This window comes from Oryzias latipes, chromosome 5, assembly GCF_053564925.1.
Source record: "Oryzias latipes strain Hd-rR chromosome 5, Olatipes_Hd-rR_3.1".
Taxonomy (NCBI): domain Eukaryota; kingdom Metazoa; phylum Chordata; class Actinopteri; order Beloniformes; family Adrianichthyidae; genus Oryzias; species Oryzias latipes.
This window is the reverse complement of record NC_136241.1, coordinates 3,548,622-3,571,731: the sequence shown is the minus strand read 5'-3', so window position 1 is coordinate 3,571,731 and position 23,110 is coordinate 3,548,622. Positions and strand designations below refer to the sequence as shown.

At 43.4% G+C, this 23,110-nt stretch overlaps 1 protein-coding gene across 1 annotated transcript in view; it reads left to right on the top strand.

Annotated features, from left to right (window-relative positions):
- dstyk (dual serine/threonine and tyrosine protein kinase) overlaps positions 1–23,110 on the top strand; it is a 31,121-nt gene that overhangs the window by 3,961 nt on the left and 4,050 nt on the right. The window contains exons 3-8 of the mRNA NM_001122933.1: positions 3,654–4,166; positions 4,349–4,544; positions 15,657–15,895; positions 16,112–16,195; positions 16,291–16,467; positions 22,860–22,989. Of these exons, the coding sequence (NP_001116405.1) occupies positions 3,654–4,166; positions 4,349–4,544; positions 15,657–15,895; positions 16,112–16,195; positions 16,291–16,467; positions 22,860–22,989 (1,339 nt within the window). The remainder of the gene's footprint in view (positions 1–3,653; positions 4,167–4,348; positions 4,545–15,656; positions 15,896–16,111; positions 16,196–16,290; positions 16,468–22,859; positions 22,990–23,110) is intronic.

Below are 23,110 nucleotides of genomic sequence, written 5' to 3'. Positions count from 1 at the left end.
GAGAGGTCATCTTCTGCGGTAATTTGAAGACAATTGCGATAATTTGAAGACAAAAGAACAAAAACATCTTTTTAACACGAATTAAAATGCAACGCAAAGGTCCAAACAGGTGAGTAGTGCTGAACTGTAAAAGGCTTTAATGACGCTGCAGGATGACAGCAGAGATGCTTTTCTGAACCAACTGTTGGTGCACAAACACAACAGGTTTGAAAGGGTTTTTTATTTCTCCCATCCACAAGTATGTTGGATTTTATAGTCCAGTGCAAATCTGCAGAACTTCCTGGCTTAACTCGTCTCCCATGATCTGTAGAAACCCCTGGAAAAGCATTAAACCATGTTTGCTCTACTGCTTTGTTAAAGCATTTATCTAAGTAAGTATTAAATTCATTCAATTGGCAATCTAATTGTTATAGACAATCTAATTTTATTATAATCCACATTTCAGTGGAACAAACTTGTGTAGAGAGTTATCAAAGGTAAATCCGGGAATAATTGTGTCAAAAGCAGTTTTAATAATCGACTGGTACAGTAAGTTTTAACTTACCAGTTTAATTCTTTCAGTTACCGTATTTTCACAACCATAATGCGCTCTCCAAAATATACGGTGTGCTCTAAGGTGTTGCGTGACTTCAGTTATGAGGATATGGTAGAGGACAGCATGAGAACGCTAAGGAGGGAAGTGAGGACGTGAAAGGAGACACCCCCCGTTTGTGCATTATGAAGAACATCGTTTTGGAAACCCTGAAAATGCAAAGGGACACGCTTAAACTGCAAGCTATCAGCCACGCGGAGGATCATGGGAATGGAGCAGCTGCCAGAGAATTCAAGATGAAGGAATCCATGGTTCACAACTGAAGGAAGCTGGAAAACAAACTCCAACAAGTCGAGAAGACACAGCTGAGTTTCCGTGGAAACGAGGCGAGGCGGCCCGAGTTGGAAGACCGACTGGAGCGATGGATCAAGGATCAGAGAACATCTGGGAGAAGCGTCTCTACAGTCACCATTCCACTGAAGGTGTAGCGCTTACAGAGGACATGAAAACTGAACATTTTCAAGGAGGTCCGTCTTTGTGCTTTTATTAAACGCCGTCATCTTTCCATCCCGGCAAGGACCACGGTGGCGCGGCAACTTCCAGCGGATTACAATCAAAAGATGTTCATCTTCTGCTCCTGCCGCAGTGTAAAGATTGCAGACAAACACATCCAGCCACATCACCAACGTGGACGAGGCGCTGCTCACTTTTGACGTCCCGGTGAGTCACACTGTTGACGTTCACTAAGACTGGGAGGAGACGGACTCTGACCATGAGGAAAGGGAAGCTGGCGTGTTTGATAGAAATTCGGCCCAGCTGTTCATTCCAGATGCAGAAGATGAGGACTTTGATTTTTGGATGCTGACTGATGACTGAGAAAATAAAAAATAAATCACAACCAACTCAGCTTTGCTCCCGCAGCCTTTTTTAAACACACTAGCATGCATGTCTTAAAACCAGAAAAATCACCCATAACTGAGACTGCGGCCTATAAACCAGTGCGCCCTATGGTCGGGAAAATACGGTATTTTTGTTTTTACTACTCAGAAATAATAAGCAAAGTTTTTTACAATTCTCAGCACAGTGAGTACGCCACAAATATGTGTTTGAAGCGCTTCCTCCTGTTAAAAAATGGATCAGTCCATTCTTTTCCTTGCTGTCTCTCATTTAAACTGGCCTTTGCTCACATGGGTAAGCTCACAGATAATCCAGAGCAGAGCTGATTATTTTCAAGGGAACTTTCTCTTTTTCTATACTAAAGTCAGTTGTGCTCCTGTTCAGGGTTAAAATCCTCTAGTAGTTCTTTTTTCATCCTTCTCTTTCTATTTTAGGGGAAAACAGACTCGACAGTTACGAGTTCTGTAGAAAAGGCTGGAAAATGTCGGCCGCAGAGCTGCAGTCATGCAGAAGCTTCATCCAGTGTGACCTGAAAATTACAATGTCCTGTGGGGGTGACACGATTTGGCTCGGTGCGAGGCTCACAGTCATTCTTTTCATGTGTGACACACGGAAATTGGCCTCTAATCGTTTGGATCAGGGCTCATCGCCGAGCCCAGAGAAACTGGGTCCAGCTCTGCTGCAGGGCGGCCCACCAGCCCGCCCCCCTTACGTAATGCTACTGGTCTGGTGCGATTCACATGACTGCTTCGTGTAAAAAAATATAGTTGCTATGGTTACACTTTCAGAACTAAAACTCTCTGAAATTGCTGTTTTTTGTTGTTGTTGTTGCAGCGTTTCATACAAACATTTTCAGGTTTCCAGATCAGTGAGATGAAATCCCCAAAGTCAGAGCTTTTCAGGAGAACATTTGCTGCTTGGAGGCCCACAAAAATCCCAAAAACTAGACCATAGGAAGGAAAAAAAGGGCCTTTGAGGAAAACATCTGTTGGGGAAACAAAGGCGTTCAGTTTGCTCCAACACCACGTTTTCCTGTGGCCTTCTTCCGTGAAACATTCCGACTTTAAAGCTGTTTTTTTCTAGCTACGCAGCAGAGATCCTGCTGGCTGCACAGAGCTGGGATGAGCTTTCAGAATCTCTCCCCTCACTGTGGTTTTCTCACCGTTCTGCCATATTTAGCACGTTGTGTTTTGGAAGACAGAAAATGAGAACCTACCACTAATTACCCCCCTGAACCTGAACGCACTCCCGGGCTGCTGACTCACCGCCGCCTTTCACTAATCAACCCCATCACTGTTATCTCTGTGTTGTTGGCTGCTGAGGATCCACAGTCCCCTTAGTAAGGACTTAGCTTGTTCTTTCTGTCACTGAAAATCCTCCAACTCTTGGATCTGAGGGCATTCAGATGCTGCTGATTTGGACTGCAAATGTTTGCAGGCCATCTTTGTTCCCGCTCAGGCAGTCCGGCCTCCTTCTCTGGAGACGGGGCTGACTGTCTCCTTTGTGTGGCTGCCGCTCATGCCGGCCCGTTTCTTCTGCAGCCTTCTCCTCGTCGCACAGCGAGCTGCCATTCTGTTCACATTTCTGCTGTCAGACCTCCTTTTTTATTTTACTCATGTCGTTCCTAAGGCCAACACAAATATTTATGTGTTCAAAGGGGGGGGGGGATGTTTTTGGATTCTTCTTGTCTTGTGTTCAGCTTCAGACTCCAGCAGGACAGCTGTATCTGACAAAGTGATGTGCTCGCTTCTAATAGGCAGATTTAAAAAGGTACATCTTCTCAGCTGTGCTAAGAAAGCAAAATTGGTTTGAGGCCTAATGGTGGAGATGATGTCATTAGTGGTGCGGCAGCCGAGTGTGGCTGCGTCAGAAACGCTCCCGTTTCAGTTTGTAGTGGTCACAGTTTCAGCTCAAACTGAAACATCAGCTCCGTCAAAACCAACGGATGTTGCTAATGCTAATCTATTTTCTTGAAAGAAAACGTGTTTGAGGACTGAAAGAGCCTTTGTAGTTTTTTCTAAGAACTGTTGAACTCCCAGAATTCATCAGGCTAAATGATTGTCTAAACTTAGATAAGGACAAAGGAAATAAAGAAGCTTTTCTTTGATGACGTGATCTACAGTGAACGTATTCATGATTTTCTTCACGTTTACCTTTCGGGTTTCAAAAGCGTCACTGTGGTAGCTTAGAGACGGCGTCTCATCAGACGACTTCTGTATTTCAGGAAGCTAAAGTCATGGTGGTTCCCTGCCCAAGCGTCCAGCCCATAGAGGAGGCTCTGGAGGACTGCAGCCACTGCGTGATTCCCATCATCCTTTACGCCGTCAACCAGGACTCCTTGACTGCAGATCAGGTGTCTGAGCTCTGGAAGGTCAGAGAGATGCTGTCGTTTCCCATCTGCTTTGTCCGTCTTCCCGACGGCGCTCTGAACGCCTCCCCGGAGCCCGGCCGCGGGGCGGACAAGGAGAAGGAGAAGGAGCGGGAGAAGAGCTCCCTCCACAAACAGCTCCTCTCACTCGGATTCCTAACCAGCCCAACGGGCAACTGTTCCTGCGGCGCTCCGACACTGATCCCTGCACCGGGTGCCAAGCCCCAGAGCATGCTGGGGGAATCATTCGATAGGCTGCATCGGTTGCTGGTTCCTTTCACTCGCCAGGTTCTCCAAAACCAACAAGTAGAGGCTGCAAACGTGCTGAACGGACTTCACTGCCGATGTCTAGATCTCTTCATCAACCAGGTGAGCAGATGGACGTCCAGGATTACTATTTCAAGATGACAGATTCTGCAGAACCCATTCTTTTCTTTATTGCTTCAGTCTGGTGACGTTTGCTGTTGCCTCATAATCTCCGTTCCTCCTGGATCTTTAACCTTCTGTGCTCCTCACAGGAACTTTGACCTTGTTGCCTCATTCCCCTGCAGGCCTTTGACATGCAGAGGGACCTGCAGATCACGCCGCGCAGGCTGGAATACACCCGCGAGAAGGAGGGGGAGCTCTTCAGCTCCCTCATGGCCATCGCAAACCGCAAGCAGGAAGAGATGAAGGAAATGATTGTGGAGACACTCGGCAGCATGAAAGAGCAGTTATTGGAGGACGCCGCCAACCTGGAGTTCACAGGTCAGTGTGCATGACCAAAAAAAACGCTTTCCCCGCCCACCTTTTGAGCCACTGCAGATGACATCAGGCCTCTTGGAGATATCAGGTGCTATCGGGCAGGAACGCTGATGTAATCAAAACTAGAGTTGGCAAACAAGATGCGGGGAAAAAAACGCAGATTTCTTGGATTCAAATGAAGTCATACATCTGCACCTGTCGTCAAAATGACCCCCAACCGGCATATGAACAGAAAATCAGACTAATTGAAGCACGTCAGCTCTGATGGCAAAGGAAGAAAATTCCACGTATGCAGAAATATGATCAGACCCCACATCCCATAATAATCCCTTTGGCTGTATTTCAAATCTCTTGCAGAATTTTGTTTCGTTCCTGTCTCCAATATTTTTTAGTTTCTGGTAGGGTTGTGCCGATGGACGATATCATCATGGAGAGACCACCATCGTGATGCCACGCCCCCGCCACGTTGCGCGTCGACACCAGAAGCCGCGGTTACATGTACAAAATATCTTGATGGGATCAATGGTCGGATTAGAATCCAACCGTGTACATGGGCCCAGAAAAATGTTTTCAGAATATAAAAACGTTCACTAAGGTCACACTTTCCGTCGGAATAAATCATTCGCACATGCGCAGTAGGGTTTGAAAACCGGAAGGATATAAATTCCGCCAAGCGGCTTTTTTTCCCCAAACTTTATTGAATGTAACAATTCAATACAAAACAATGTTAAACAGCGCCGAGCGGCTATATACATTGACATGTCAGCTCGGTAAAATACGAGATGATCTTCTAAACGTGCCTTTAATAATGTTACGGTTATTATGAAACACCTGTTCGCTCATCATTTGAATTTTAATCCGTGTGGTCAGTGCTTTTTCTGACCGAAGCCAGGATTAGCAGTATGCTAACACGGGCTAACAACATTAGCTTTGGGTGGTGCTGCTTGCTGTGAATAACATCAGCCTTTATTTAGTCGGGACACGACTGGAAACACAAATCCACGTGATTGTTTGAATGTTTTCTAAGGACTGAGCGACATTTCTGCTTTGAAGCTCAAACCGCTGTGTGTGCTGACGATCCGAGCTGTGCTCAGACACACACTTTTAGACCCGGTTCTGAGTTCGGTTGTTTGTACCCCTAGAGCTGCGGGACGGATCGCAGTCTTAAATCTCCCACACATACCGCTCATGTACCCCCCCCCCCCCCCCTTCCCATCAAACACAAAGCTGTAAGTCCGCGCTCCGCCGGTCCACTTCACTAGTTAAGTGCGGGAGCGGACTACTTCTTTTCTATTTTGTTTGTTACTTTTTTTGTTAAAGTCACTTCCCTCAGTTTATACTGGATCATCGCGGATTAGTCATTAGTTGGGAAATAAAATGAAAAAAGCAAAAAAACGAATAGCAGTTATATAAGAACGAAAAATGTAAAAATACCCCCCCCCTCCCCTTCCCCTACGATGTCATCGTCCATCCCGATGGTTGACAGCAAACATCGTCAACGGCCAATTTAAGGGACATCGCCCAACCCTAGTTTCTGGTGACGTTGGTAAAGCAGGCAGTGAAAAAGCACAAAAACCAGTTTAGTGTTGGTGAGCAGCAAATGCTGCTGATTCAGCTTTCCATTAAACGTGCAGATGCTGTTGTTTAGATTTATTTACACTCAACAAAGAAGCAATGATCCCTGTAAGAAAGCTATTCTCTTTTAGAAATGAACTGAAAACAATGTGAGATGAAGTGAAGACATCCACATTGATTCATGAGCAAAAATGAACTTCATGTAGTTCCTAAAAACCTCTGGAACATTCATTTCCTCCCAAAAAAGGTTCATGCCTTTCCATGTCGTCTTATGCCAGTCCGTGAACTTCCATGTTTTTCCATAGGGTTCCATGACGTTCCATGACGTTCCCAGCACTTCCATGTTGTTCCACAGGGTTCCATGCACTCCCATGTTGTTCCATGACGTTCCCAGCACTCCCATGTTGTTCCATGGCGTTCCCAGCACTCCCATGTTGTTCCATGACGTTCCCAGCACTCCCATGTTGTTCAATAGGGTTCCATGCACTTCCATGTTGTTCCATGACAGTTCCTTGCACTTCCATGTTGTTCCATGACGTTCCCAGCACTCCCATGTTGTTCCATAGGGTTCCATGCACTTCCATGTTGTTCCACAGGGTTCCATGCACTCCCATGTTGTTCCATGACGTTCCCAGCACACCCGTGTTGTTCCACAGGGTTCCATGCACTTCCATGTTGTTCCATGACGTTCCCAGCACTCCCATGTTGTTCCATGGCGTTCCCAGCACTCCCATGTTGTTCCATGACGTTCCCAGCACACCCGTGTTGTTCCACAGGGTTCCATGCACTTCCATGTTGTTCCATGACGTTCCCAGCACTCCCATGTTGTTCCATGGCGTTCCCAGCACTCCCATGTTGTTCCATGACGTTCCCAGCACTCCCATGTTGTTCCATGACGTTCCCAGCACACCCGTGTTTTTCCATAGGGTTCCATGCACTTTCATGTTGTTCCATGACGTTCCCAGCACTCCCATGTTGTTCCATGGCGTTCCCAGCACTCCCATGTTGTTCCATGGCGTTCCCAGCACTCCCATGTTGTTCCATGACGTTCCCAGCACACCCGTGTTTTTCCATAGGGTTCCATGCACTTTCATGTTGTTCCATAGGGTTCCATGCTCTTCCATGTTGTTCTATGACGTTCCCAGAACTCCCATGTTGTTCCATAGGGTTCCATGCACTTCCATGTTGTTCCATATTGTTCCATGCTGCTTCTGAATCCCTTAAAAAAACAGCAGCAAAACTAAGAAAACTTAGATAAAGTTATAGGTTATCCCAGTGGCCTTACAGCGACATGGTGCTGGTTCAAATCCTGCTTAGGTCCTTCCTGTGGGGAGTTTCCATGTTCTCTCTGACCTCCTCCCACAGTCCAAAAAGATGTTTCCCAGACTAACTGGTGACTGTGGATGACCTGCAGGAGCCAGTGTGGTTCCTGGTCAGAGTTTACCCAGCACTCCTGTGACCTCCACAGGAGGAAGCGGGTCTACATGATGGATGGATGGTCGTTCTTTATTTAGAGCTAACCCTCAAAGGTTGTCATCCACATTCATAACTGCACAGCTGAGAAAAGCTGAAGCTGTCAGGAGCTGCAGTCAGTTCAGCTGTTGGTGTTGCAGCGATGTCTCCGTCTCTCGTCCATCACTCCTATTGTGACCAGATCAGGTGAGCGATGTAGGAATTACAACAGTTTGCATATGTACCATATGTACCACTTGTTAAGGAACCATAAGTAATGGGCCAATTGGCTTCTCAGCTTTTCCATTGCCAGGTGTGTGTTATTCCCTCAGTATCCCAACTACAAAGAGCAGATGAAAGGTCCAGGGGCCTCATTTATAAACGTTGCGTACGCACAAAAGAAGGCGTACGCCACTCTCTACGCAATAGTTGAGATTTATAAAAAGCAAACTTGACGGGAAAATGTGCGGTCCTCCACGCAAGCTCTGACCCAGGCGTACGCACAAAAACGGGTGAAATGAGAAACGGCGACACTGTCGGCAGATGGAAGAAACACGTGAAAGTGAAAATGACAATACTGCCTCTCAGAAATAACACGAAGACTTCACAAAGCAAGTCTTACAATTAACAGCCTACACCAACACCCGTTTGATCGATCAGCAGTGAAACAAATGAAAAAAAATATCAAACGAAAATTACAACAGAAATTCAAATGAACACATATTTGGAAAAAGAAAAGTGAAATATGTTCTGCAATATTGGCATGTTGTGCAATTCATCCTCATAAATAATATAGTTAACAGAACGAAATAATGTACAAAACTGATATTCTCGTCAGTGTGTCCGTCTGGAGGAGCAGACAAAGGTGTGGGCGTGCGGACGGACGTACTAATTATCCACTGGGGAAAGTTGTTTTCATATTAAAACATTTCTTCATAAGCTATGGAATTATTCATGCATATGCCTTTAGTTTGTTTTATTTTTGATAAAACAATGTATGGCGTATGTCTCAACCATTCAGAAAGCAACAAGAAATTACATTTGCGCAGATCAATTTCCCATTTCCACGTGGATTATTACCGACATCCATCTGTAGCTCATAAAATGCCCCATCACAATGCGTAATGACGCACAATGGCTGATCTTACGCTCTTAGAAGATGTGGCAAATGGAAGAATTCAGAGTGAACGCATTTTTAGACAGCAAGAAGACGTGCTGGCAAATGAGGACAAGTGGCTTATGAGCCGGTTCTGACTTCCTCCAGCCGTCCTGTTGGACCTCTGCGGGCTTTTGGGCCCGGCGTTACAGAGGAGCACTCGGAGGAACCACGCGTGTCACCCGGTGCATCTGGCGCTCCGGTCCCCCCGGCGCATGCATCTGGCGCTCCGGTGTCCCCCCCCCCCCCCCCGATGGAGCGCTGTAGCCTCACAACCTCGAATGGTTGTGAGGCTACAGCATTTACGGCGTCCGCCACCGTTTGCCGCTCACGTGCCTTTTTGGCATTAGTAATGTCCACACTGTGCCCTCCAAACAACACTTTTCTCCTCTTTTCCACCTCGCCAACGATAACTTTTACTTCACATTGAGTGAAGTTACGTTTTTTTGATTTCCTCTCGGTGTTTGCCATGGTTCCGCAATCAATGAATATTCATTTGTGGGCGTTTCACGGACTATTTATGGACAAATATGGGCGTGTCATGAAGCCGCAAAAAGCTGCGCTGCATTTAGAATCGGTTGTGATTTATTAAGGGAAAGATGCGTAGGATGTGCGTGCGCACGGTTTTATAAATCCGAATATTTCTTTGCGTACGCACGTCCTATGTTTCATCCGTACGCCATTTCTGACGCAAATCCTACGCAAAGTTTTATAAATGAGGCCCCAGAGCTTTTGAAGTGTGCTGTATGCGTTTGGAATCTGTTGCTGTCAACTTTCAAGATGAGATCCAAAGAGCTGTCACTATCAGTGAAGCAAGCCATCATTAGGCTGAAAAAACCATCAGAGAGATAGCAAAAATATTAGGTGTGGCCAAAACAACTGTTTGGAACATTCTTAAAAAGAAATAACGTTCTGAGGAGCTTAGCATGCCAAACGACCCAGAAGACCACGGAAAACAATTGTGGATGACTGAAGAATTCTGTTACTGGTGAAGAGAACACCCTTCACAACAGTCGGTCTGATCAAGAACACTCTCCAGGAGATGTACGGTGTGTGTGTTGAAGTCGACAATCAAGAGAAGACTTCACCAGAGTGAATTCAGAGGGTTTACCACATGATGTAAACCCATTAGTGAGCCTCAAAAACAGGAAGGCCGGATTAGAGTTTGCCAACGGCACCTGAAACAGTCTTCACAGTTATGGAACAACATCCTATGAACAGATGAGACTCAGATCAACCTCTACCAGAGTGAAGGAAAGAGAAAAGTATGGAGAAAGAAAGGAACTGCCCAAGCCTACCACCTCATCAGTGAAGCATGGTGGTGGGAATGTCATGCATGGCTGCTAATGGAACTGGTTCTCTTGTATTTATTGATGAAAAAAGCAGTAGGATGAATTCTGAAGTGTTTCAGGGCAATATTTTCTGCTTATTGGACGGCGCTTCACAGTGCAGATGGACCATGACCCAAAGCAGACTGCAACAGCTACCAAAGACCTTCTTAAGGGAAAGAAGTGGAATGTTATTCAATGGCCAGGTCAATCCCCTGACCTGAATCCCATTGAGCATGCGTTTCACTTGCTAAAAGACAACACTGAAGGAAAAAAAAACCTCAAGAACAAGCAGGAACTGAAGACTGTTGCATTGGAGGCCTGGCAGAGCATCACCAGGGATGAAACCCAGCGTCTGCTGATGTCTATGCTTTCCTGTAATAGACTGCAAAGGATTTGCATCCAAGTATTAAAAAGTGAATGTTTGGTTTATGATTATTGTTCTGTCCTTTTACTGTTGGTTCCTTAACAAGTGGGAGGCACATATACATACTGTTCCTACACTGCTCACCTGATCTGGATGTAAATACCCTCAAGTTAAAGCTGACAGTCTGCAGTAAAGCACATCTTGTTCGTTTCATTTCAAATCCATTGTGGTAGAGTATAGAGACAAAAATGTTGGAATTGTGTCGGTGTCCCAGTATTTATGGACCTGACTGTATATGACAGTGGTTTAGGACAGAATTTTTTTTTTTTCTTTACACAATCTGAATGTGTTCTTAAATTCAGATCCAGGTGAAGGTTTTGTGGATTTCAAGTAGTTTCTGTATCTGCTCAGTAGTAAAAAACTACTGAGCAGCTTTTTGCTCACTTTGCTCACTTAGTCAGCACTTCATTTGTGGTGTAAACTCGAAGCAAGTTTCTAAAAACACATTCCTTCTTCCTGGAGCTGATCAGATCTGCTCAGCTTCCCGTCTGTGTCCGTCCATTCATCGGCAGGCAGCTCACGGTCTGAACTCATCGCTGCTTTGTTTTGGATTGTTCCTGCCTTCTCCAGCATTGTCACTCATGGAAAACTGAAGCTTCTTTGTTTCCTTATTTAGTATGTTCTGACCAGGCATAACGATTCATTTTAACCATTTCATTCATTTCACAACATGTGGTTGACGATCTGATTTATAGTCTCTTGGTTCAATGATCCGATCCTCTGACCTAAAATGGTCTTCAGCCAAAACTTCAACCAGTGTGACTCAGAGAGTTTAGTTTATTTTATTTTTCCACAATGTGTCAAAAGTAACAAATCCCCCCACAACACAGAACGTGGAAAAAATGGAACCCCCCCCGAAGCAGATGCTTATTAGGGGTCCAGCATTTTAGTCGAGCGTAAAAGTCTAAAAGATGAGTGGTGGAAGGAAATTAAAATGATAGTTAAATAAATAAAATACAATGATAATCTGATGGTAATATTAGTGGAAAGTGTTGGACAATACGACAATGAGTTTGAACAACATAAACTCAGGCGTGTGGCCATATAAGTGTCACAAACACATTAATAGGTGGTTTCGGTCGCAGCAACATTATGTACAGTATGTTGGCAATAATAGCAATTTCAATTTCCTTTTAAACATTTATATTGTAGCAGACTGTTTGACGTCATTGTCTCAAATATTCCAAATTTGTCGACCTCTAGTACAGACAGAGAAGCTTGAACATTGTAACTTTCTGTTTTTTCCTTTTAGCATATGCTTTCCCCTGGTGTCATAGTGATGAGAGGGTGAAAAAAGTGGAATGAAGTCACACAAACGACTGTTTCATTTATTAACAACACTGTACATTGTGCATGTGTTATGATATTTGAGTTCCGGTAACTTAAGGAGGCTGTATCTGTGGAAGAGTGGATCCGTTGGAGAATTTGGCGTTGACCAGGTTATTGCTCTTATTGCTTTCTTTTGTGTAGTCTGAAGTTGTGGCGTGTCAGGTGAGGCTCAAACAGGGATCTATAAAATGTTAGCAATGCGTCTGATGGGAGCATGTGTCGAATCTTATAAAATAAACCAACACATTTGGATAATATTTTAACTAGTTCATCTATGAATTTTTCTTAAATTTAGAAATCGATCTATATGGATTCAGAGAAATGTTATTTACTCCACCTGTTGTAGAGATCGTACATCTATGTTTGTTTAATTTCCTGTAGGTGGATTTGTGCCTGGATGTGTGGAATATGATAAAAAAGTTTTGCTAGTGTTTAATACAATTTATTGCGTTTGAACCAAGTATCTACTTTTACTAGCTGTTCATTTAGGATTTTTTCTAATAGGTCCTTATTTCTATGTGATATGAATAAACTAGTATCGTCTGCAAAAAGAATTTTGTGGATGTCTCCGGAACAGTAGACAAAATCGTTTATATAAATTATGAAGAGAAGTGATCCCATTATGGATCCTTGTGGTACACCCATTTAAATGTTACGCTTATGTGATTTTAGTTCATCAACTTTCACATGTTGCTCTCTTCCACAGATATAACTCCTGAACCATTGAAGCGCTAGTCCCCTGACCCCGTAATGCATTCATTTGCTGAGTAATATTTCTTAGTATCAAAATCTCAATACCGTATTCACCTCTTTCAAAGGCATCATTAATTTTTTCGACAAGATCTAAGATAGCCATACCCGTGGTGCTGTTTTTCCTAAAGCCATATTGTTGAGGCACTAATACATTGTATTTCACAAAATCGTCTGTCAATCTTGAGTATGCAACTCGCTCAAATACTGTAGATAGAATTGGCAGTATTGATATGGGTCTGTCATTTTGAATATCATTTTTGTCCCCAGACTTGTATATGGATATTATTTGAGCAATTTGGTCATTTTTGGGACTTTGCCATGTGTTAATGAGAGATTAATGGTATAAGCGAGAGGTTCAGAGATTTCATTTTCTATGCCTTTAATGATATTACTACTTATGTTATAAGCACCAACTCTGTAGGACGATCTTAGCTTGTTTATAATATTTACCACTTCTGTTTTACAGGTGGGTTTTAGAAAAAAGGAATTTGGGTAATTTTCCTCAAGGTAGACATTGTAATTTACACCACCTGGTGGACAAATATTTTGAGAGACTTTTCCCAACTCCACAGAAATAATTGTTAAAAATCTCAGGTAAACTGAGAGTATTTGATTGACATTGCTCTAAGGCATCGGGGATGACTGTAGTTTTTGTTCTGCGGTTCTGCGGAATGTCATTCAACACCCTCCAAGACGTTTTTTGATCTCCAGAGGCAACATTCAGTTGTGTAGTAAAATGATTTTGTTTGCGTATTCGTGATAAATTTGTTTTTATATTTTATGTAAATTAATTTATTTTGGGTATTTGGTTTTTTGATATACTTTTTGTACAATTTGTTTTGTTGATTTTACTATTCCCTTTGTTATCCAAGGTTTTGCTTTTGTGTCTTTTTGTCTGATTGTTTTTTTCTTGGGTTGTTATGCTAATTGAGTCAGTTAATTCTTCAGTTGATGAATTGTATGCACATTCGGGATCTATGGTGTTGAATACTGCGTCCCACCTTTTGGTTTGAAGGTGACTGATTAGGTTTGCTAAAGTTTGGGTGTTCACAACTTTCACTTTTCTCCTTGTGCCTGAGATCGACAATTTATTTATTTAGGCTCATATAATATGCAATGGGATAATGATCTGTGATGTCTGAGTATACAACCCCTGATTAATATTCAATATTTACTCTATTATTTATCATGTTGTCCAAAAGGGATTTGCTTTTATCCGTAACTCTGGTATACTTATTCATTTTTGGGAAAAAGGATGAGGAGAAAAGGGAATTGATGAAGTCATTGTTAGTATTATTGTCTTTGGATAAATCTATGTTGAAGTCACCCATGATGAGACAATTTATGTTCGTTAGGTTTATGTGGAGAAGATTGTTTTGAACTTTGTCTCTAAATGTGTCATAATCAGAGTCTGGTGGACGATATATTACTCCAATAATGATACTTTTTGCAATATTACGTTTTAGTTTTAGAAAGATTGAGTCAGAAAAGCCGTCATCAAGTACAATGTCTGTTCGTTCCCTTACTGAATATAGGGATCTCACATATAGACAAACTCCTCCACCAGGTTTACCAGCTGTATTTTTGCAATACAACGTATATCCATCTAAGTTGTAAAGATCTAAATATGGCTCTTCAATAATCCAGGTTTCACTGCAGCCTATTATGTCAAAATGGTGGCCTATTGTTGCCAGCAGTGAAACTAGGTCATCATGATGTTTTTTGATACTTCGTATATTTAGATGCAAGGAGGAGAAGGTAAAGCTACTGTTGATTTTTATTAAGTCAGAGGACTTAATAAAAATCAACAAGGTCTTAAGAGAAATACCTGAAAGAGAAATACCTGGAACTGAACAGTGTAGCTTTCCAGATTCCTTGGATTGTAAATGAAATATGTGTCCAAACAAGTAAACATGAATGAATGTCAAATCCATTCACATTTTAGTTTCCTAAAGTTCAGTCCACTGTTGTTTTTCCACTTCCAAAGAATCCAAAGGGAACATTCTTAGAACATTCTAGACACTGGATGGTCACATGACTTTATTCAAAGTCTGTCCACACATTGGACTGGAATGATGGACTGATCCACTAAGTGCATCGTGTGTGTTGTTCACTGTGATGCACTTGGTGGTTTTTATGTTATAGTAAATAAACTCAACATGTCTCAATCCAAATGGTTTTTTCCAATATCCATTATAATTAAGGTACAGGTGGATGTGATTCACATCTTGCCCCCTAGCTCTGCCCTTCAGCAGTCCAGCCAGCATTCAGTCCAGGAGCCTGAAGAGGACGTCCACACAGACTCAACCGTTCAGAACTCCGTTCTCTGATGGTTGGAATTGTCCTGTCAGACAGATGAGGCATTGAAGGCAGCAAATGTTTTTCCCATAAACTCAGTTTCTGTTCCGAGTCTGAAGATATTTTTTTAATGTCAAACAGTTGAAAACTTTCAGGAATTTCCTTTTACACAAAACAACTTTGACCTGATTAGCTTTTTTAACTTCATCTTACTTTTCTTTAAGACCAACAAAGTCAGTTTTTCATTTTAAAAAGTGATCGTATTCTGTTTTTCTGCTTAGATGGGAGGTTTTCCTCGCTCCTGTCAGCTTTTGCTTACTCAGAATGGGAGTTGAACCCAAAACCTTTTATGGTCATTTATCCAAACCACTACTGTAAAATGTAGGATAATCCAGATTTTATGGAATATCCTGGATCCATTTGGTTCATAAATAAGTCTGTGTGTATTTTTAGTTATGAGGTAGTTGTAAACTGAAGCTTCATAAGCAAACTAAATTAGAATTCGGACGATTTTTGTTTATTTCATTCTGTTTGTGATGTTGACCCTTTTTCAATCCCCTATTGATCCAGAGAAAGAGGCCAAGGTCTCTAATTTCATTCAGATAATCAGAAAAATCAAATTACCTTTGTGGTTGAAGGGCTGTTTAAGACTGGATACAACAAATATTTCAAAAATTGAAGTTAAAGTGTTAAATATCCGACATTTCCATTTACAAGAGAATCCAAATGGCGGCATTATTGATTGGATCAGAACATCAGGTTCAACACTAAAATCGTTGTTTCTTCTTCATCTGCAGACGTCATTGTAACACCAAACGGAGAGCCTGTTACATCCAAGGAGATCAAATCCTGCATCCACCTGATCCAGGAGCTGATCGTGGTGCGCTTGAACCAGGCCGTGGCCAACAAGCTCATCAGCTCCGTAGACTACCTGAGGGAGAGCTTCGTAGGAACGCTGGAGCGATGCCTCAGTAGTCTGGAGAAGTCCACTTTGGATTCGTCCGTTCACAACGTCACTTCTAATCACCTCAAACAGGTGGGAAGCAGAGGAAGTAACACATGTTCTCTAAACATAGGAACGCTGCTACAAGAAAAGGTTGAGGCTAACCTGCTCCACAGTTCAGGTGTTTGCTGAAACGCTTTGAACATATTTGTTGTAGGAGGAGAACATGAGAATAAAGATTAAGTGCAATAGGAAGACTTTGAATTGTAAAAAAAAAGGTTATATTTCTTCTCTCGTCTCATTTGACAGTTATTAAATGCTGCTTATCACGTGGAGGTCACCTTTCATTCAGGATCTTCTGTCACAAGATTCGTCTGGGAGCAAATCAAGCAGGTTTGTGTCTCAGATATTCTCCCAGAGAACCACGGAGCCATTAACCACTCAAGAGCAGATGAAGCTGAAGTCTTCTTCACGCCGTTCCCTCTCAGATCATCCACAGAATAACCTTCGTCAACCCTCCCGCCATCACTCCAGAGTGGAAGCGGAAGGTCGCACAGGACGCAATAGAGAGTCTGAGCGCCGCCAAACTGGCTCGGAGCATCTGCTCCCAGTTCCGGACTCGACTGAACAGCTCTCACGAAGCCTTCGCAGCTTCTCTGCGTCAGGTGAGGCTCCTCCCACATCCACTTCATAAGGCCAGCAGAAAAACTTACATTAGATTCTTAAATCCTTGAGTTGGCTATAATGACAAACATTCTGCGTTATTACCTCAAATTGGCTTGAAGAGACAACTGTCTGAGCATCAAAATGACGTTTTTCCCTCATTGAAATCTGTTGAGTCATCTGTTAGGTCTGGGTTCTTAAAATGGTTAAAAGGTCCCCAAATTTCCTCTAATAAATGCTGATTACTTTATGGGTTCCATTAGGTCTGGTGACGTTTTTCCAAGCCTGTGCGATGCATCTTCTAGCTATCTTCTAAAAAGCTAAGATCAATAAATAGGAAGAAACTAGTACTCCGTATTGGCCGTTTGGAAAGTATCTTGTCTATTGTAGTTTTCACTTCAATAAAGATTTGATGTATTTTTATGTGATGACTCTCCTGCATGCCGAGCATCTCTGTTAACTTTATTCCATCTGTAATCTGATTAAGTCCCTGAATTTGAAGGCAGAAGCGGCAAATTTCACAAATGACCCCCAGAGGTTTCAGAAGGGAGAAACGTTTTTTAAATCTGCTGTTGTGATGTGAGTAAAACTCTCTAATTTCTCACAGCTTCCTGTTACCAGAGACGCAGAACAGGGAGGGGGCAGTAAGGCCCCCTACCAGCTTCCATTGATCCGTCTGGTGTAAACATGTCTGCTATTCAGACAGACTTGCAGGTGGATACGGGCCGTCTGAAAGTAAAAACCTGGCAAACCTGCACAGTCTCAGGATCGTAGACCCCTCAGTGATCCTGTAAACCAAAATGTTCATGCACATTTTTTCTACAAGCATAAGATAAGATAAGATAAAGATAAAGATACTTTATTGATCCCAGCTTGGGAAATTCAGTTGTTGCAGCGTCGGCGTTAGGCTCAAGATACAAACTTACACACAATAGATGACAGAGAACCAAAACAATCAATCGGAAAGAAACATCAGTGAATTAGCACAGTCGTATTGCATGCCACATCAGGAGAGAGAAAATAGACGGACCATAAATGACTTTATCTATTGCACATGGATGACAAGTTATAGAGTCCAATGGAGTGAGGAATGAAAGATCTCCTGAAGCGGTTTGTGTGACAGCAAAGCTGCCTTAGTCTGTTGGAGAAGGAGCTCCGCTTGCTGCGGGTGACGGGTCATAGCGAACACTTATACAACAAGGGCAAGTAAGGGTGAATTGTGCATTTTTTTCAAGCCCCCTGAAACCTGCACACTGCCAAGGGTCCGGTTAGCGCTGTTCTGGTGATGAGGGCGCGCTCCGTGCTTAAAGCTATGTTCACACTGCTGTCAGCAACAGGCATTCAAGCAACCGCTTCCAATGAAAAGTTCCGGTAAAGGTGCATTAACGCATGTTTTGGGCTCAAAACTCTAACGTTTACGTTTATCTAAGCAGCTTTTTACAGCCGTTTTCAGGCTCTACAAACAAAACACACTGCCATTATACGCGTGTTGAAAGTTAAGCCAGGTCGAACTTTGACCCGTCAGAGACTCACATTTGATATGGATTTGCTTCATCCGGTTGAACCCAAGCGTGGCGACAAACCTGATGGCGTCTGCTGTTGTCATTTCCTGACATGATGGCAATCTACATCCCCCATTGCTAGCAATGAACGGAACCGTTTCTGTTCTCATGCCTTCAACGTAGGGCAGCGCCATATAAGGAAAACCCGCGATATTAGTGAGCAATATTGAGATGACGGTTTAACTTGCGATACCTGAACACAGCAAAACAACTAAATACATCATTTCCATTTCACTGCAACAGTTTGATTTAAATTAGTCAACATAACTCCAAATGACTTTCGTCTACATAAGAGGCGAAAATCTGGCTTAAAAGAGCTCCGTCTGATTGGTCAAAAATAGGGCTGCACGATGTGAGGAAAACGTGGGATATTAGTGATCCATATTGCGATGACGATATAACTTGCCGTACATAAACAAATAGCAAAATAACCAAAAACATCATTTCCATTTCACTGCAAAGGTTTAAAAATTCTACTCCTAGTGGCCCTTGTCTACATAGGAGGCAAACCTCTAACATCAAAGGGCTCCATCTGATTGGTCAAATGTATAAAGGGATTTTTTTGATTCGTTAAATACTTCAAGCTGCCATAAGATTGTTTTAGCACATTGAAGGTAACCATTTATTCCAATTTTCGCCGTCTTTTGCGACATGCGTATTGCACAGCTTGATATAACAGATAACAGATAATTTTGCGATTTATTTTGCAGGCCTACTACTTACTTACTTAAAGTTTGGTGGAGACAGGTAAAGGGGCGGGACTTTTCCTAAATACAGCCGGAGCTGCAGCTGAATCGCGCTGCCGTCATTCTTATCAAAATGTCTTTAATAAAATAAAATAAACGCAAAGAAAAAGTATTTTACGATCTTTTATATTCCTAACTCCTCAGTGTTTTATCAGGGCCTGTTTGGATGAACAAAGAGCTGATTTCCTGGAGATGGGAAATGTTTTTAGATCAGTTAATGAGGGCAATTTCCCACGGCACACTTGGCCATCTCCCACGGCACACTAGTGTGCCGCGGCACACTGGTTGAAAAACACTGTTCTAAAGGATTAACAATACAGCTCATATCTGGGGTTTAAGGTTGTAATTAAATCAAGAAACCCTGTCTTCTCCACGGAGAAGATGATGAAGCAGCAGGAGTCGCGGTCAATCCCCCCCCACCTCCGAACAAAAAATCCTCTGTCGGCCGCGTCACAAATGAATACCCGGACAAGTAATAATTACAACGCAGTATTCTTTATTAACAAATAACAGTAACAACTAACTACTAACTATCTAACTAATGAACTAACTGTATAGGCTTTGTAGAATGAGTATGCGTGTGTGTGTGTGTGTGTGTGTGTGTGTGTGTGTCGGGGCGCTGCGTGAATAAGAGGACTGAGAGCCAGTGAGAGCCTTTGACTGTGATGGGCTTTAGGCAAATGTTGCAGCGTGTGTGTGTGTGGGGGGGGTGTCTCTTACTCCACGTCTGTGGCAGTAAACCCATACCAGTTCCAAACAACAGAGGATTTTATTCCTTTCTTGGGAACAAACTTCCCACTATCACCGGTAACCATGTTGTCGGTTGCTGTGTCATGTGTGCTATGATGTTGTTGTTTGTCGCTTGCCATACTGCCGTGTGAAACTAACACTATGGAAGCTTGGGGGAGCCAAAAATGCGCCATTACACAAAAACTCGAATTTAGTTATTTTTGAAATCGCCCGTAACAAAAAATTAGAATTAATTCATTCAATCGATTTTTCGCCCAGGACTAGCGAAACAGTAGAAAAACCCCCACCCTGCTTGTCTAGTGTTGACACTGTGGGCTAAACACGGGTTCAAGAACGTACTCATAGCATCTCTGGCATGTTTTTGGACACACTTCAAATGCCCAGTGTGTCTGTAGATTCACTGTGAGGAAATCGGAGAGTGTGTAGTTTGTGTGGGCGTTCCATGTATCACGTGCACACCCTGTGCCTGTGGCTTTGTCTAGGGGTCGGTGAGGAGCCGGTACTTGCACCTCACTAATGGGGTAAGGCCACCGTATGGCTGCGTAATCTGTACATTCTACAGGTGTGTAACTTTACAATACTTGACGATACACTTATCACACACACAGCAATGGTACATTCCATTTTCATGGCGTACGACCTCAGGGGAACTGCACGCGCTCCTCACTACGACCTTCCATGGGCCCAGACTCCAAATGAGCGGGAGCTGGAAAAGCAGGATAATAACCTCTGACGAGGTTTTAGAAGTGGAAAAATGTAGGAACCCACTTCAGGTGCATTTGATAAATCCAGCGCTTCCACAAGGATTAACCATTTTCATGGTTAATCCTTTAAATGTTATTATGCAGTAAACAAATCAATCTGATACATTATGGGAACAGAAACGACATGTCTGAGGACACATAGCGTCTGATCCGTCCTGGGGTTCAGAAAGGTTCTTTGTCGTCATGTGAAAAAAGCTATTATTGAAGAATCTGTGGTTTATGTTTCTATTTGAAGTTTTCCTGCAAACACTGTCCAAACCCCCTGCAGTCATTGACCTGGATTACAGACGGAGAGCAGCGAAGACAAGGCCGACCAAAGATAACCACATCAGAAGTCTGTCACACTCTTGCTGAGAGACAGAAAGTACCTTCATAAAGCATTGAGATACCATCTCTGCTCTGTAGGATCTGGGGATGTGAGAAGACATTCAGGAGCAGATATGAATGTGAGAAAAGATTGTATGTGGGCTTTAGCTGAGAGTGGAAAATCCCCTCGAGCGGTTCGGAAAAGTCAAGAAACTCATCTTGGCAGTTTGACTGTTTGCATCTTAAACAGATCGGTCCGAGTTATTTACCGTAATTTCCGGTTTATAAGCCGCTACTTTTTTCACACGCTTTCAACCCTTATTCAAGGATGCTGCTAATTTCTGCATTTTTTTCTAATGGAAATTCCCGCTTTAAGAATGAAAAGCACGAACAGATGCTCACAGGAAATTCAAAAAGCTGAGCTGTCGCTCATAAAACTGAAAGTACTGGAAAATATCCGTGAACCATGCACCTCTTGACTCTGAACAGGCTCAGGAGGAGGCTATGAGAGAAGCTGTTCGCATACCCTCATTTCTGCCATCAAGACCCTTTATTTTGACAGCAGCCAAACAGCATGGAGGTAACTTCTGCTCTAAGACCCCTCAGTCGTGGTGCATCCCACAATCCCTTGCTGCTATTAGACCCAATGTGCACGTGACCGCCACTACAATATGACGCAGCTTTCAAGTTAAAAGCAATCATTAAAAGCAGTGTGAAAAAAATCCACCATCACCATCGGGTTTGGAAAAGCTGGTCTGCTGACGCAGAGGACAGGCAAGCTCAGGAGAGAATTTACCTCAGGATGAGAGTGACACTGAGAGCAACAACGAAGAGACTGAGAGAGTCGGTGGTAAAGACTATCTGACGCTATTCCAATCCAACACTGAGGAGGAAGACTTCCATTGGTTTCAGTGCACAGGAGGAAGATGAAGAAGGCTCTCGGTGACTTTTACGTTCATGTTTTTAAACCAACCCTGTTAGCGGTGTGTGACCGTGTGTCAATGTTGTGGTAGAAAACTTACTGCAGCTCTCAGTGACTTTTACCTGTATGTTTTTTTAACCAGCCCTGTTACTACCATATTACTGCCGTGTCACTGGCAAAGTTTGGAAAGAAAAGCTCAGACATGTTTTTACAATTTTGAAAACTTTCTGTACCGTCGTTCTTTGTAAATATACCATGTGTTGAACCTTTCCTGTGATTACTTTTTTCTTCCTTTCCTCTCCGCTGAAGGCGGATCTTCCTTTGGTTGTTCACTTCCCCGTTTGAACAGGGGAGACCCACCCAGAGCCTCCAGAGTGGGTCAATAAAGAATCATTCATCTTCTTCTGGGGGAAACCTTCTTTTATGACAGTTCTTTCACTCTGAATAACAGACACAAACACACACCCCCAACACACTTTCACTGCTCTCACTTGCTGCACGCGCTCTCCCCTCCTTCCGCTGTACGGGCACTCCCTCCTCCTTACACGCGCGCCCGCGGTTTTGGCACATTCACATCCTCAATCTACAACACAGTGTGGCAACCCGGGGGGTTAACCCTGCCTTCAACCCCTAAGTCTCATGGGAAGTGGGGAATTGTGTGTGTAAAGTTCCTCACCATGACTGAGGGGGCTGTATGCAGAAGTGACATCCATGCTGTTTGGCTGTTTGTGAGTGGGTTCAAATAAATAGACCAATGTACTGGAAAGGAGAATATGCAATTAGCATTATCTTCTCCCTCTTTGAGACGGTTGGAGACATGCAGAACGTACGCTTGAACTGTTCAAATGATATGTTAAAAAGTGGGCGCATGCGGCCAATATACAGGTGCAGCTGTGTGTATAAAATAGTTCATCGTTTTAAATGTGAAGGGTGCGGCTTGTTTTTAAGTGTGCTCTATAGCCCGGGATTTTCTGTATCTACAGTACAAACCAAACGTTTGGACACACCTTCTCATTCAAATGAATGACAAGGTGTGTCCAAACTTCTGGTTTGTACTGTAGGTTTCAACAGTGGATCAGATTTGGGAAATCCCAGTCAGACCCACTGTTTACATAGTAAACATCCTTTAACTCTTGAACTTGGGCTTTAATGGATCACACGGACCAGTGAGAAGAGCCTGGGGAGCGCGGATGCTGGCCTGGAGGTCCTGAGAACCAGTGATGGTTTTGTGATCTCAGGCCAGCTCAAAAAGGGGTTTCGGCGCCGTTACAAATGAGAGCTTGCATTCCTGTTGGAGGCTGCGGTGTCCCGTCTCGGCGCTAACATTTGTGCCGGTTTGTGCAGCTGGAGGAGGGGCACACGGGCCGCCTGGAGCGCACGGAGGACCTGTGGCTGCGCGTGAGGAAGGACCACGCCCCGCGGCTGGCTCGCCTTTCCCTGGAGAGCCGCTCGCTGAGGGACGTCCTGCTGCACGGTGAGTCACTCCTCTGTGAACAGAAACGTTTCGGGGTGATGTTTTGAGGTAAACGGGTCAGGAAAAGAGGAGTGTTGTTCAGTTATTTTGGTTGTTCGAAGCGCCTCTTCTTGCGTCGTCC